Below are 15,833 nucleotides of genomic sequence, written 5' to 3' on the forward strand. Positions count from 1 at the left end.
ATAGATTTTCTCAAGAAAGTAATCTTCTCACATTCATTGCATTCAGTTTTCTTTCACATATGAATATTTTAATGATGAATAAGATGAGTTGTATCAAAAGGCTTTCCCACATTCATTACATTTATAAGGTTTTTTTTTCTGCAGTATAAATCCCATGATGTATATGGTTGGATATGTTTCTGACTGATGGCATTCCTACATTAAAAACATTCACAAAGTTTCTCCAGTACAAATTCCATAGTTGTAAAGTTCTGTTGTCTCCAGAGACTGCCGATCGCTCTCTGGGAGGATATCTGCTGTGTCGACTCAAATCTCACGGACAGATTCTTCTTCCTGTAGGGAGCCCTTGTCTCCAGACAGTTGCCACCAACTCTGGTCCAGAGAAGTGACTTCTTCTTCCTGCAGAGAGCCGCCTCAAGTCTGGTCCAGACAAGACTCTCTTTCTCTCAAATGCAGCCCTCTTTTATCCTCCCAGAGAATGGGCGTGGGATAATGCAAGGGCTTCTGGGAAAAAATACTTCACCCAATGAACTTGCTCCTCCTAAACATGCAAGCTCCTCCCCAGGAGTTCACAGGGGTTAAACTCCCAGTAAAGGCCGGAACTAGAGAATTGTTAAGTACCAACTTAGCACTTAGTAAGAACCTAATATCTCATTATCTCATTAGCACTTAGTAAGAACCTAACACATAGTAATACATAAAATCCACACTTTGATAGAAGGTTTTCAGTGTACATTTTTCTCAAGTATGAATTTCCTGGTGCTAAGTTAGTGCTCTGCACAGACATCTTTCCCCCCATTCATTACATACATAAGGTTTCTATCAAGTATGAATTATATGATATGGAATAAGTATTGTCTTTTGAATGAAGGTCTTCCCATGTTAACTGCATTCATAAAGTTTCTCTCCAGCATGCATTCTCTGATGTTGAGTGAGTTCAAGAGACCAGAGGAAGGTCTTTCCACATTCATTACATGCATAAAGTTTCTCTTCAGTATGAATTCTCTGATGTCTTCTAAGGTATGAATTCTGGCTAAAGGTCTTCCCACAGTCATTGCATTCATAAGGTTTCTCTCCAGTATGCGTTCTCTGGTGCTGAGTAAGATCTGCTCTCTTACAGAAAGCCTTCCCACATTCATTACATTCATATGGCTTCTCTCCAGTATGAATTCTCTGGTGATGACTAAGATTAGAGCTGGAGACAAAAGCCCTGCCACATTCATTGCAGACATAAGGTTTCTCTCTAGTATGGATTCTCTGATGGTCAAGAAGGTGTGACTTACAGCGGAAGGCCTTCCCACATTCATTGCATTTGTAAGGTTTTTCTCCAGTATGGGTTCTCTGATGCTGACTAAGATTGGTGCTCCGGACAAAGGCCTTCCCACATTCAGAACATTCATAAGGTTTCTCTCCAGTATGAATTCTTTGATGAACAATAAGGTACGAATTTTGGCGGAAGGCTTTCCCACATTCGCTGCATTCATAAGGCTTTCCTCTAGTATGTGTTCTCTGGTGTCGAGTAAGTCCAGTGGAACGGAGAAAAGCTTTTCCACATTCACTACATTCAAAAGGTTTCTCTCCTGTATGAATTCTCTGATGTCTTCGAAGGTATGAATTCTGCTGGAATGTCTTTCCACAAACATTGCATTCATAAGGTTTTCTTCCAGTGTGTTTTCTCTGGTGTCGAGTAAGTTCAGTGGTCCGGAGGAAAGCCTTTCCACATTCATTACATATATAAGGCCTCTCTCTAGAGTGAGTTTTCTGATGTTCAGTAAGATGTGAAGTACAGTGGAAAGCCTTCCCACATTCATTGCATTTATGTATCTTCTCTACAGAATGAAGTCTCTGATGTTTTATAAAACATGAAGCCCGGCGAAAGACCTTACCACATTCACTACATTCATGAGATTTTTCTCCAATATGTATTCTCTGGTGTCGAATGATTTCATAGCCCCTTAGGAAGGCCTTCCCACATTCATTACACACAAAAGGTTTCTCACCAGTGTGAATTCTCTGATGTTCAGTAAGCTGTGATCTCCAGTGAAAAGCCTTCCCACATTCATTGCATTTATAAGGTTTCTCTCCACTATGAATTTTCTGATGTTTCCTAAGATATGAATTCTTTTGGAAAACTTTTCTGCACTCAGCGCATTCATAAATCTTTTCTCCTTTGTGAATTTTCTGGTGAAGGGTCAGTTCAGTGTCCTGGGGGAAAGTTTTCCCACATTCATCACAATCAGAAAATTTCTTTCCATGTACTTTATGATTTTCAATATAATCAAAGTCATACCTAAAGGATTTCTGACATTTATTGTCATTAGAAAATATTTTCTTTAAATAAGTTTCATATTGTCTTACATTTGAATATTTTCTGAAGCTCTTTCTCTCTCTATTATATTTATGAAGAAGACTCTTTCCTTCAAAAAATTGCTTCTGTGTCTGTAGTCTAGAGCTTTTGTCATTTTTATATTCATGGAAACTCACTTCATTGGGAGATTTTCTTCTAGTGATTTTTATTCGTCTTAAATATTGATTTTTCTTATTCTGCTTCTTCTTCAGCCTTGAATAATAATTCCAGCCTCCCCCCAACATCAAGATCCAAGGGGCATGTCTCAAGAGTCTTTTCTTGATTGATTCTTCCACCTTAAGGTCAAATGTTGGAGTTGACTCTTTGATTTGAAGCCTAGCATTTGAATCTGGAAGAAATAAAAACAGTAAGTAACCTCTTTTCCCTAGATGAATCTGCTTTTTAAAACTTCTTTTGTTGCCCTAATTTTCCTGATATCACTAGTAACAAAGCTGTAGTCAATGGTTATGTTTCTCCCATCTAATTTACTCAGAATCAGTTCTTAGGAGTCAGATACTTTTTCTGTATTCCTATTTATCATCCCTTATAGCAAGATAGTAATGTTCGATTATGCTGCTATGTTACAATTTATTCAGATAATTCCTATGTAACCAAAACAGGAGAACAAATTAGCTAGGAAAATTTCTGCAGTGAAGTCTTATGAATTTCATGCTTAGAGTAGAATCTTAATGATGTGATCACAGGACAAAATTTTGTAGCTTTTATCTTTGAGGATCAGAAGGCTTAGAACAGGATCTTCTGGAAGGCAAAGGAAGTAGGATTACAACCTAGAATCACTTACCAATGAAAATAGAGGACTTTCAAGCATTCCTGATGAAAAGGCACAGAGCTGAATAGAAAATCTGACTTTTAAATATAAGACTTGAGAAAAGCATAACAAAAATAGGAAAGGGAAATCATAAAGGAATTAATTAATAAGCTTATTAAACTCTTCACCTTCCTACATGGAAAAAAATACAGATATTTTAACTCATTAAACTTTCCCATTATTACAGCAATTAGGAATATAAACAAAGAGCATAAGTGTAGAGATAACTATGAAGGGATGATACCCTAAAAAAACAAAGAAAAAGAAAACCCTAAGGGGTGAAAAAGATAAATATACCGTGAGAAAGCGAAAGGGAGAATCAAAATGAAGTTAATTATATCATTAAAAAGACAAGAAAAAGCTTTTATGATTGAAGGGAAGGTAGGGGAAGTGGGGGGAATGCTTGAACCTTACTCTTAGCAGAATTTGCTCAAAGAAGAAATAGCAATAGAAATTTATCTTGCCCTGTAGGAAAATAGAAGGGAAAGGGGATAAGAGAAAGGGAGAGGAAAGAAGGTAGGACAGATTAAGGAAGGGTAGTCAGAATCAAAATACTTTTGAGGAGAGACAGTGAAAATGTAGCTAGCAATCATAACTGTGTTTCTCTGATAAAGGCTTCATCTCTCAAATATATAGAGAAATGAGTAAACTTTATGAAAATAAGAGCAATTCCCAAAATTGACAAATGATCAAAAAATTGGTCATTTTTCAGATAAAATAATTAAAATTGTCTATAACCACATGAAAAAAAATGTTTTGAATCAGTATAGATTGGAGAAAAGCAAATTTTAAAAATTTTGAGGTACTATCTCTATATGATTGGCTAATTGGACAAAAAAAAGAAAAATAACAAATGTTGGAGGGAATGTGGGAAAATTGGGACACTAATCCACCAGTGGAATGGTAAACTGATGCAACCATTATGTAAAGCAATTTGCAAGTATGCCCAAATGTTTATAGCAACTCTTTTCTGGTATCAAAAAACTGAAAATTGAAGGGATGCCGATCAATTTTTATATTCATGGAAACTCACTTCATTGGGAGATTTCCTTCTAGTGATTCAGCAGAATGGCTGAATATTTATGATATATGATTGTGATGGAATACTACTGAGCTATAAGCAATAATGAGCTACTTGCTGTATTATAAAAGAAAACAGAGCAAAATAAAAACCCAAGAAAAATAATGTTTTTAAAAGTATGCTTTGATCTACATTCAGATTCCATCAGTTCTTTTCTCTGGTGAGGGATAGCATTTTTTCAATAGAAATTCTTCAGAGTTATCTTGGATCACTGTATTACTGAAAGCTAAATCATTCACAGTTGATCATTTTACAATATTGCTGTTATTGTGTACAATGTTCTCTTCTAGTCATTGCACAGGGTTTTTTGAGAACATTTTACAACTTGATAAATGGTCAAAGGATATGAACAGACAATGAACAGATAAAGAAATTGAAACTATTTCTAGTCATATGAAAAGATGCTCCAAATCATTATTAATCAGAGAAATACAAATTAAGACAACTCTGAGATACCACTACACACTTGTCAGATTGGCTAAAATGACAGGGAAAGGTAATGCAGAATGTTGGAGGGGATGTGGGAAAACAGGGACACTGATACTTTGTGGGTGGAATTGTGAATACATCCAGCCATTCGGGAGAATGATTTGGAACTATGCTCAAAAAGTTATCAAACTGTGTATACCCTTTGACCCAGCAGCGTTGCTACAGGGTTTGTATCCCAAAGAGATCTTAAAGCAGGGCAAGGGACCTGTATGGCAAGAATGTTTGTGGCAGCCCTCTTTGTGGTGGCCCTCTTTGTGATGGCCAGTATGTGGATGCCCATCAATTGGAGATTGGCTGAATAAATTGTGGTATATGAATATTATGTGTTATAGTCAGGGGCAGATCTCAAGGGCAGAGTATAAGAGGCACTCAGAGGCTTATTCTGCCTGAGCCTGATAAACAGGGCATTGAAGGCATTGAGTAATCCTCATTAACGAGGAAAAGCCTCCTTGATCTTCCTGATCATGCTCAAACTCTTGCACTCTCAGTCATGTGACCTGGGGACTATAAAAAGGGGGTTGCAGAAGGTGGGGGAGGGAACTCCAAGGGAACTCCAGAAGGGAATGAAGACTAGAGGAAACTTTAGGGAATTCTATGTAAAGAGTTAGAATAAAGACCTGTTGCTGCATACTTGAGTGACTCGGGTGTTCTGTGGGGGAACCTCTAAAGAGGTAGCTCTCTCATTGAGATGATTAGAGCTGAGAAGTCTGAAGACCTGGTGAAGGTAAGAGCCAGTTGACCCCCCGCTGAGGTAAGCAGTTGGGAGGTAATGATTATGGAATATTATTGTTCTGTAAGAGAACATTTTACAACTTGACAAATAAAGAAATATTTTGCATAACTACACATGTATAAACTATTTCAAATTGCCTGCCTTCTCAATGAGGGTCGTGGGAAGAGAGGGAGAGAATTTGGAACTCAATTATAAAAGTGAGTGTTGAAAATTATTTTTACATATAATGGAGAAAAAATACAATACTAAATTTTTTTAAATGCCTCTTCATGTGCTTGAAACAACTATCCACTGGTGAATGGACTATATGGCCTGATTTTTTTTTTATATCTACTTATTACCCATTATTAATTTTTATTTTGTTAATTATCAAACAATTAATTATTTAATTAATAGTGGTAATTAATAACATTTAAATAACCAATTAATAGCAGGGTCTTAGGGATCTATTAAAAAAGTATTATAGTAAAAAGTAAAAGATGGCTATCTATATAGATATCACAGAGAGAGACACATCACTACCCTGTCAAACTCTAATTCAGTGTCACACTGTAGGCCTAATTAGACACGGGTCTCATTCTTTGCCATCTAACAACAGCTTGAGAACTATAGGAATCAGATTTTTCTTCTGAGCTAATAAAGGAAATGAGGAAATGGCAATCATGTTGGGGACACCTGTTTCCCCTGCAGCTCTTCCTCTGAAAAAGAGTATATTTGTTTTGGAAGCTGCTTATTAGAAATAGCAAGTGAAGGGGAAAAAAGGATGCCTCAGTCGATCCTAGATCCGCTCCCTTCTAGGAATAGTGGGAATGCTGGGACGGACCATAAGTGAACAGAAGAGACATTTGAAAGATGGTTTAAGCTCCTAGGGAGTATGGGTGAAGGGTCATAGAGGAGTATAATGGGTTTAAGAAATTACTTCATGTGATCCCTAAATCTCCATACTCTAACATGTTAAACTCCATTATACTTCTGTAATGCTGTGGAATAGATGCCAACTCTTTGGAAATATAATGTGGGAAAACAAAGTAACAGGTACAAAAGAATTCATAAAGCTTTTGACCTGGTGATGTTATTATTGGAGTGTACCCTAAGGAGAGCACTGAAAGTAAGTGAAAATTGTCAACTTCAAAAATATTGTTTGTAATAACAGAAAAATGAAAATAAGCCTATGGCCCAATGTTTGGGTTACAGATGGACAAAGTCTGACAAATGAAAATACTGTTTGACCTTCATAATTGTGTTTTCCTCTTAGTTTAAATGGAATAAGAGAAGCATAAGGAGAAGGAGGACACCATGAGAGCCATTCACTGAATACATATGGCCAAAAAACACATAACAGAAGACTAAAAGTAGAGAATAAGGAAACATATCAGAAGGGAGTATAAAGGAAAACAGGACATGTTCCTTATTATTTCCTCCAAGTTAACATTTAAAAAGAGAGAAAGAAAACTGATCTCAAGAGAAGCAAAGTGGGTAGTACTGAATACATTCTGAATTTTAGATGAAGAGTTTCCAAAAATCATAATATATTTAAAATTTCTCTAATATAAACTGATATTGAGTTCAGTAATTTCTCAGCACAAAAAATAAATTAATCACTTTATTCTCATAAGCTTTCCCTCCAAAATCTTGAGTCTGATGCCAAATAACACATGCTTTGTGTTAATTAATTATGTTTTTGAGGTTTCTGGCCAGCATCTCTCACTTTAAATCAGGAGAAAGGAAGTATTTCCCATCTTCACTTGACATCTACACCACTCAGTTATTGTTTTTATTCTGTTTTCTTGCATTGGAATGGAACCGAAAACTCTTTTTCTGTGGATCCCATGTATAGAGACTCTCTTTGATAGATAACTAGAGGGGGACATTCAGATATGGAAGGGGCTTGGAAGCTGTGAAGCATGATGCCATGATGGCACTTCAATCCTGTCCAGATCACATAGGTAAGAGATGTGAGACAATTAGAATACCCCTATGTACAATGTAGCATGGAGCCCATCAATCTGTTTATGGAAATATGCCAAAATTTCTGCTAGCTGTGTTATATGCATGTGCACTTACTTTGGTGGGAGGGATCCTTCTGGCAATGTTGATGTTTCTCCAATTGTTCCTTCTCTAACATGGCATCAAACCAAACTTCCCCAAACTTATAGATAAAGGATTAATCTCTAATGAATCTTCACTGGGATGGCACAAATATAAAACTGTCCAGCTAGGTTGCTTGGACCTAGTCTCTGATTCAAGAGAAAACAGAAAATGCCCTTGTCACCCTGCTGTATACATCAGATTCAGTGGGCAGAGAATGTGTTTGCCATTATGGGAGGTCTCCCATTAGAGACTAGGAAATATGCTTCCACTCAGATATGATTTGGAGCAGGTGGGGATCAGATCCTTCTCTTCTCTAAGATTCAAGGACACTCTGATAAAGTAATGACTGAAGAAGGGGGAACAAAAGCTTGAGCTTTCTCTGACATCAGAGGGTCAAGAAAATTAAAAAAAAAAAAAACCTTGATGGGTCGAGGGGAAGATGCAGTACTACTCAGGAGCTCTGCACAGACAATCTCAGTTGTTCCTCACTGTCAAGTCCAGGCTAGCTCCTCTGAAGGGCTCAGAATCAGCCTGAGTCAGGACAAGCAAAAGTCCTTGCCCCACGTTGGGCGCCAAAATGATGTCCTGTTGTCTCTTAGTTGAAATCCTTCTCTGGGAGGAGGTTTCTTTTCTGTAAAACATTTTCTCTGTGAGCAGGTTTCTTGGGAGGCTTCTGGAGCCTCCAGCCAGAGCGAAGCTAGAATCTCGAATCCTCTTCTTCCCCTCCAAAAGTGTGGGATTGCTGGACTGGTGAATCCACAGACGTCTTCTCCTGGACCCAATCCAGAATGACACCTCAGACTCAATGTTCCTCTTTTTATCCTCCCAGAGAATGGGCTTTTACCCACTCCCAGGGGCTTGTGGAAACTCCTTACAACCAATGAACTTGCTCCTTTTTAAAAGCATATAAACTCCTTTTCAGAACTCCTTTTAAAGGTATTAAAAGCATATAAACTCCTTTTCAGAACTCCTTTTAAAGGTGTGAACTAAAAGTGTGAAGCCTGAGCTAGAGAATTGTTAAGTTCCGACTTAGCACCTAATAAGAACCTAACACCTCACAGATGTAAAGAACTGGAAAATAGTTCCTTATCTACAGACACCAGCAATGATTCTGAGCTACTGCATAAAACCACCCACTCACCTGGGCAGCTGCTTCCTGGAAATCCACCTTCAAGTAGCCAAGGTGCCTCCCCTTGCTCCAACTGAGAGATGACATCTGGCTTGGTGGTCACAAAGCCTGGTCAATGGAAATAACAAAGTGGTAGGGGAGACACAACGCAGGATCCAATCCTATCCCCCATCTCTTCCAAGAACAGGGGGAATGACAGGATGTTCCGGAGAGCAGTACAAGAGACACCTGAAGGAAGTTCTGGCTGGTGTTCCTAGGAATACATTGGGGCACAGTGTGGATGAGGGCTTAGAATGAAAATTGGTTTATATAACACCCCTCTTGCGAGGATGATTTGGAACTTTCCTGTCATCGAAGTTTTGCACCGGGAATCTAGGGGGAAGCTCTGGTCTGAGGGTACAGAGTCAATGAGGTACAAGACAACAAAGTGGTCGGTTTCCACAAAGCCAGAACCGTAATGGGGATGCCAGACATGTTGAGAGTCCTGTCTCTTGGCCATAAAGATAATCTTCGGTCATTTCTGTATCCTAAAGCTAAAGAATCACAACTAAATAGGAGACCCAGCCCCCCCAGGTCACCCCAAACCCCTGGGTCAGCCATCCTCACCCAGGCACGCCAGGTTGCAGTAGTTCTCCAGCATCACCTCCCGGTACAGCTCCTTCTGGGCCGGGCCCAGCTGCCGCCACTCCTCCTGGGAGAAGTGCACGGCCACGTCCCGGAAGGTCACTGGCCCCTGAAATATTCCTTCACTCAACAGACACAAGGGCTTCCCCAGACCCCAGCCATCCCACGAATCTTGGCAGAAGGATGAAATGTGCAGGAGTCCTCAACCATGGAGTCTCCCTGTTCAACCCAAAGCCAAATGCTCATTTCATCCCCCCAGTAACGGAGCTTGCAGTAGATTCTGAACACAAGTGAAAAAAAAAAAAAAAAAAAAAGAGTCCCTTGAAAGTTAGGGCAGATGAAAGACCCAATGAGGATCACAAGACCATGGGGGCAACACTGAGGCAAGGAGGCCCAGGGCCTGGGAGGAGAGAGAGCATCTGGAGCCTGACTGCCTGCGTTCTGGCCTGGGGAAGCACGTGATGTCACCCCAGCACAGGGCTTGGGGGAGCACGTGACGTCTCCCCGGCCCAGGGCTTGGGGCAGGTGACTTCACCCCAGCACAGGGCTTGGGGGAGCACATGACGTCTCCCCGGCCCAGGGCTTGGGGCAGGTGACGTCACCCCAGCACAGGGCTTGGGGGAGCACGGGACGTCTCCCCGGCACAGAGCTTGGGGCAGGTGACGTCACCCCAGCACAGGGCTTGGGGGAGCACGTGACGTCTCCCCGGCACAGAGCTTGGGGCAGGTGACGTCACCCCAGCACAGGGCTTGGGGGAGCACAGGACGTCTCCCCGGCACAGAGCTTGGGGCAGGTGACGTCACCCCAGCACAGGGCTTGGGGGAGCACGTGACGTCTCCCCGGCCCAGGGTCTGTCTGAGACGACGGCCCATGGATTTAGGCTGGCCCGGACCTGGAGGTTCCTCATCACAGGATGCCAAGGGGGCAGAGAAAGCAGCTCAGCCCCTTTCCCGTTCCGGCTCCTAGTCCATGTCTGGGCCCAGAGCGGGAGGCCTGGTTGGTACACAGCAGGCGCTTAAGTAACGAGGGAGTTGGGGGCGCTTGGAAAGGAGGAGGATCCCAAGTCGGGGTGAGTGGGTGGAGTCCGTGAATGATACCGTTCTGCGGTTGGCAAAGCCCCCCAGAGGAAGGAGGGTTCCACTCACCTGGGGGGCCATCACTTCCGCTCTTCCACCGGGGGAGGGGGCCCGGCAGGATGCTCTCCTGGGGAGGAGAAGGGAGCCATGAGAGATTGGGGAGAGAGCAGAACCAAAGGCGCGGCCTCGGGACCAGGGCAGGCCCCAGGGACCCCCGAGGGTCTCGGAAAAGGGCAGGAGATTTGGCTGATGCTGACCCCCAGGGAAGCCTGGGCCTGTTTTCTAGGTGGGTAAACAGGGCCCCTGTGGATACTGATGCAGAGAGGGGGCTGGGAAGGACTTGGGGAGAGACTAGAAGAAGATGGAGGGCGGGGAGGGGGGAGGGGACTGGCAGCAGTCACCTCCCATTGGCTCAAAACACGGTAAGGGGTGTGGCCAGGACACACCCACGGAACCCAGGAAGCCAATAGGAGCGTCTTCTTTTGGAGCGGGGTGGAAGAGGGGGCAGTGGTGGGAGGCGGAGAGCACGCAGGTGCCTCATACCACCCTTCTGCCCTCTTCCCGGACCCTGAAACTGAGGGATGGACGGCGGCTCGGCGCCCGGGGGACTGCGGCGCGCGCTGGCCTCAGGGGCCGGACAGTGCCAGGCCTCGCGCCCTCCCCAGCAGCGGGCCGAGTGGCCCTGCCTCACCTCCAGCGCCAGACCCAGCACCGGGACCTGACAGACTGAAGGGATCGCCGGACAGAAAGTGGCCTGGGAAAGCGGAAGTTACGTTATAAGCTGCTGCGCCTTCCGCGCGGCGCCTTCTGGGAAGCGTAGTTCCGACAGCGGAGAACTTGAGAAGCATGCGTACTGAGTCCCTGCTTCTCTGCATGCTCTGGAGCCCCGAAACCTCAATCCCTGCTGTGCCCAGGACAGGAAAGAGGACATCCGGAAGCTCCGCGTGACTTCTGCACGTGACGGTTTCTTTTCAGCCCGGGGTCTGGGGCTCGGGAAGTCTGACCCTCCTTAGCCCCATGTGTGCCTCAGTTTCCTCACCTGCCCCCCAGCCTCGTTCGGGATGTGTTAGTAAGGTGCCTGACTCTCCCAAGGTGTGAGTGGGCGCTGAGTCGCCCCCACCCCGAGAGAGCTCCGCCGCACCAGCTATTGCCGGGAGAGTGAGTCCAGAGCAAGCATTCTCCTCCCTAAGGAACGAATCTGGGCTTTGCAATTCCTGAGCCCCTCCTCCTCCCCATCCCCTATGAGCCCTTTGGTTCTCCTCCTTCTGCCAAAGCCCGGGCCGTAGAGTGCTCCGACGGTCTCCCCCGTCCACCGTAAGCGCCAGAAAACTGGCTGCTTAATAAATAGTTCTTGAACTGATGCTGAGTGAAATGAGGAGCAGGAGATCATTATACACTTCAACAACAATACTGTATGAGGATCAATTCTGACGGACGTGGCCTCTCCAACAAGGAGATGAACCACATCAGTTCCAATAGAGCAGGAATGAACTGAACCAGCTACACCCAGCGAAAGAACTCTGGGAGATGACTATGAACCGCCACATAGAATTCCCAGTCCCTCTATTTTTGTCCGCCTGCATTTTGGATTTCCTTCACAGGCTAATTGTACTCTATTTCAAAGTCCGATTCTTTGTGTAGAGCCAAACAACTGTTTGGTCATGTATACATATATTATATTTAATTTATACTTTAACATATGTAACATGTATGGCCACCTGGAGGAAAGAGTGGGGGGAAGGAGGGGAAAAGTTGGAACAAAAGGCTTTGCAGCTGTCAATGCTGAAAAATTACCCATGCATAGATCTTGTAAATAAAAAGCTATAAAAAAATTGGTTCTTGAGTGTTGCTATAGGAGTGTATCTCCCTCCTAGCCACCCACCAACTGCCCGTCTACTGATACTGATGGAGGTCACTGATTGACCTCCAGTGAAGCCCGCCAAGGTGGGAAGAATTTCTTTCCTGGAGAATCTCGGGTCCTTTCAGTTGAAAATGCCAGGCTGTCAGAACACACACACACACACACACACTCACACACACACAGCCCTGGTCTCAAGAGCTGAGAGAGGGAGCCACAGAGCAGAGCAGCCAACAGTCCAGAATGAGGGGGTGAAGGCTTCCTGGAGGGAGCTGACAGTGTCACAGGAGGAAACCAGCCCTATGGGAAAGATGTGACATTCATCAAATCAAGAGTATGGAAGGGGAAGAAAAGGGGGAGAAGCAGTGAGGAGTCTAGGGTGACTCTTAGTTTGTGAGCCTGTGCAGGATTTGCTGTGAGTCCAAAAACAAAGGGAAGTTTGGATAGAGAGATGTGGAGGAAAGATAATGAGTTCACTTTGGGACATGTGGAGTTTAAGATGTCCACAGAGCATCTGGGGCAAAATGTCCACTGGTATCAGCGGAGAGGTTGGGGCTGTACAATAGATTTGGGAATCCTTACTCTGGGCTGGACAGCTGAATTCATCAGAACTGATGCTATCAACAAGTGCAATGGCAGAAAGAAGGAGCATAACAGAAACTCCTCAGGACACCAGCATGAATTGGATATAGATCCAACAAAGCAGGCTGAGAAGGAATGATCAGCTAGATGAGAAAACCCACAGAGAGTCGGGAGTATCTAGGAAGTTGATCGCCTGTGCCAAAAGATGCAGAGGAAATCAAAAATGAGAACTGAGAAAAAACCCCAGTGGATTTGTACCTACCTTAAGAGACTATTGGAGCTTTGAAAAGAGTGGATGGAATTGAATGAAACTAGACTAGAGAGAGATGAGTAGAGGGTGAGAGGTAAGGGAATGGAAGCACTTATTGTAGACAAGGTTCTTACGGTTTAAGCACAAGCACAAAAAGCCAGAGAAACATGGAATTACTGGGGAAGGATGAATGTGGTGAATATTTTCGAAGAAGAGGGGGACATGGGCATACTTGTAGACAACAGAAAAGCAACCGGTAGATCAGAAGACAAGGGACAAATGATAGAGTGGGGATGACAGAGAGGGAGCAATCTGTTGGAGAAAGCAGGATGGAATGGGATCACTTTTAGAGGCATAGACCTTGGGAGAAAGGGAGACAGGAAAGAAGGAAACAATGGCAGAAAGCATTGGGTATCATAAGATAAAGAGAGGAGGAAAAGGGAATGGTCTCATATGAGATAAGGTTCTCAGCTGAGAGGGTGATAGAAGGGGGATCCTTGGGAGCTTTGAGAAGGGATGAAAAGTTTGGAAAAAGTGCTTGCTAAGTAGGATAGTAAGTCCGTTAGGGAAGTGTGAGGGCTAGGTGAGGTTATGTAATATCAGTCTGAACCAAAGTCAGGAGAATTGCATGAATTTTCCCACTTTTGTTCAGCAGCAGATGTGTAGGAGCAAAAGAAGCAGATGGTGGGTGGGATCCAAGGCTGAGGCTTGGTAGGTAGGGCACATTTGGTGACATGATAAAGGGACTTCAGAGAAGAGAACAGGGTAGAATTGAACTGATTCGTCAAAGGCTAAGATGGGAAGAGGAGGGGAGTACTAGTACAAGGATGATGACTTGGGAGAGACCTGAGGACTCAAAGAATTGGAGGTCACAGTGTAGATGAAAAGCAGAGTGTGGCAGGTGGGAAGCCAAGAGATTGTGGTCAGAAAAGGGAATTTCAGAATTCTTGAATATTAAATGGTGAATATATGGGAAAGAACAAGATTAAAAAATATGGCCAGCTGTGTGTGTGGCTGATTAAAGAAATATACTTTGAAAGGACACTAGGTACCACCTTACACCAAACAACTTGGCAAAAAAGAAAAGAGATCTGGGAAAGAAGTGTAGATAGAGGTAGTTACAATGGTTTACATCTGAGAAAATGAAAAATGGTAAGCATCCTTTTGGAGAATAATTGGGCAGTAAGTACTGAAAGCTGCATTCAGTCAATAAAAGAAAGATTTTTTCAATACAGCACACAAGTTTCTACTAAGTATTAGGCTTATAGAAAAAAAATGAAATAATTTCTTACCTCAGAGAACTTACATACTAATGGAGCAAACTGATATGGATATGCACCTAAAAAGTGGGCGTGCACACAAGTGAATTGGAAAAAATATGTAAATTTTATTAATATAAATATTTGTGTATGAAATATAAATTTAAGTTAAATATACACATTTATATTGAATGTAAATTAAATTAAATATATTTAATAAATATAAAATTATTTGGGGTAGCACTGAGGGAAGGCATTGGGAAATATTTTCTATGGGAAGTCAACCTTGAGTCGAGATTTGAAGGAACCTAGGGACTCCATGAGACAAGAGAAAGGAAGGAAAGCCTTCTGGATACATGCAATGAAATGGCAGAAGATGGCAAGATGTCTGTCATACATGGAAGCAGCAAGTTCCATCAAGTTGGGCTAGAGTGTGGGGGTCCAATGGATGACCTGGAAATATGGGGTAAAGCTAAGAAAGGAAGGACTACAAATGCCAGACAGAAGTTTGTGTTTTGTCCTAGAAGCAATACATTCATTCATTAGCAGTGAGGTGCAAGTGTGATGAGAAAGGATTTATGGTGAATGGGATGCACTGGAGAAATGACTTGTAAAAAGAAGCAGGGGATAGTGGGAAAATCCCAGGAGGAGGAATAAAAATTTTCATTTGGTGTGGACCTGTGTTGTGCACCAGCTATGTTTCTGAACATGCTATTTAGCTTTTCTAGGCTCAGCTTTCTCTTCTGTAAAATAGGAATATTCTGTCCTTTCAGCAATTGTTTTATTAGAGTGATGCTACCAAGTAGTTTGTAGCCTCAACTTGGTATCACATATGAGGTATTATTATATTCATTATTCACAAGGTTTAAATGACTTGCCCAGAGTCAAACAGCTAGTAAATGTCTGAAGGTGAATTTGAACTCAGGTCTTCTTGGATTCCAGGCCCAACAGTCTATCCAGGGAGTTAATACCTTAGTCTTTTTGAATTTGCATCTCATAGCAGATGTTGAGCATTTAAAAACTATTAAGAACATGTGGGGATCATGGATTGGGAATATCTACATACTACCAGATGAGATCTACAGTGTTTTGGCTAGTTTTGTTGAACTGGTATGTTTTTGTTTTCCTTTTTATAATCCTTGTGGTAAGGAAAGATGGCTTTATAAGGGAATACGGAGGGATATATTTAGAAATCAATGTTTTAACACTAAGAAAGGCATTAACACTTGCTACTAAAAATAATGTCAATTTTTCTTTGCCTGTTCACTGTGACTGAGTTAACCTTTGCCAATTCTTTTGCAAATGAGTATATAGATATATTATTCTCAACCAATTTTTCTTTTTCCTTTTGATCATTGTACTACAGAGGAGAGGGGTAAACATATTGATAGCGGCTCTTTTTGTGGTGGCTAAGAATTGAATATTGACAGGATGCCTATCATTGGGAAATGCCAGAAAAACTGTGATATGTGATTGTAATGGAAT

At 42.5% G+C, this 15,833-nt stretch overlaps 1 protein-coding gene across 1 annotated transcript; it reads right to left on the reverse strand.

The window, feature by feature from the left end:
* Positions 1-2,706: 2,706 nt before the first annotated feature.
* LOC141556246 (KRAB domain-containing protein 4-like) lies at positions 2,707-11,161 on the reverse strand. The gene is made up of 5 exons (XM_074290064.1): positions 11,091-11,161; positions 10,469-10,526; positions 9,306-9,432; positions 8,712-8,807; positions 2,707-8,342 (listed from the first exon to the last, which is right to left on the reverse strand). Exons 2-5 carry the CDS (start codon positions 10,478-10,480, stop codon positions 8,107-8,109), a joined length of 471 nt encoding a protein of 156 aa, XP_074146165.1. The 5' UTR covers positions 10,481-10,526; positions 11,091-11,161; the 3' UTR covers positions 2,707-8,106.
* Positions 11,162-15,833: the final 4,672 nt, after the last annotated feature.

The sequence above is a fragment of the Sminthopsis crassicaudata genome, chromosome 1 (genome assembly GCF_048593235.1).
Source record: "Sminthopsis crassicaudata isolate SCR6 chromosome 1, ASM4859323v1, whole genome shotgun sequence".
Classification (NCBI taxonomy): domain Eukaryota; kingdom Metazoa; phylum Chordata; class Mammalia; order Dasyuromorphia; family Dasyuridae; genus Sminthopsis; species Sminthopsis crassicaudata.

Coding starts and splice junctions, on each gene's coding strand:
- LOC141556246 (XM_074290064.1), bottom strand. Junction 8,808..9,305: donor CTGCAACCTGGCGTGCCTGG/GTGAGGATGGCT, acceptor TCCATTGACCAG/GCTTTGTGACCACCAAGCCA. Junction 8,343..8,711: donor TCCAGGAAGCAGCTGCCCAG/GTGAGTGGGTGG, acceptor GATTGGGTCCAG/GAGAAGACGTCTGTGGATTC.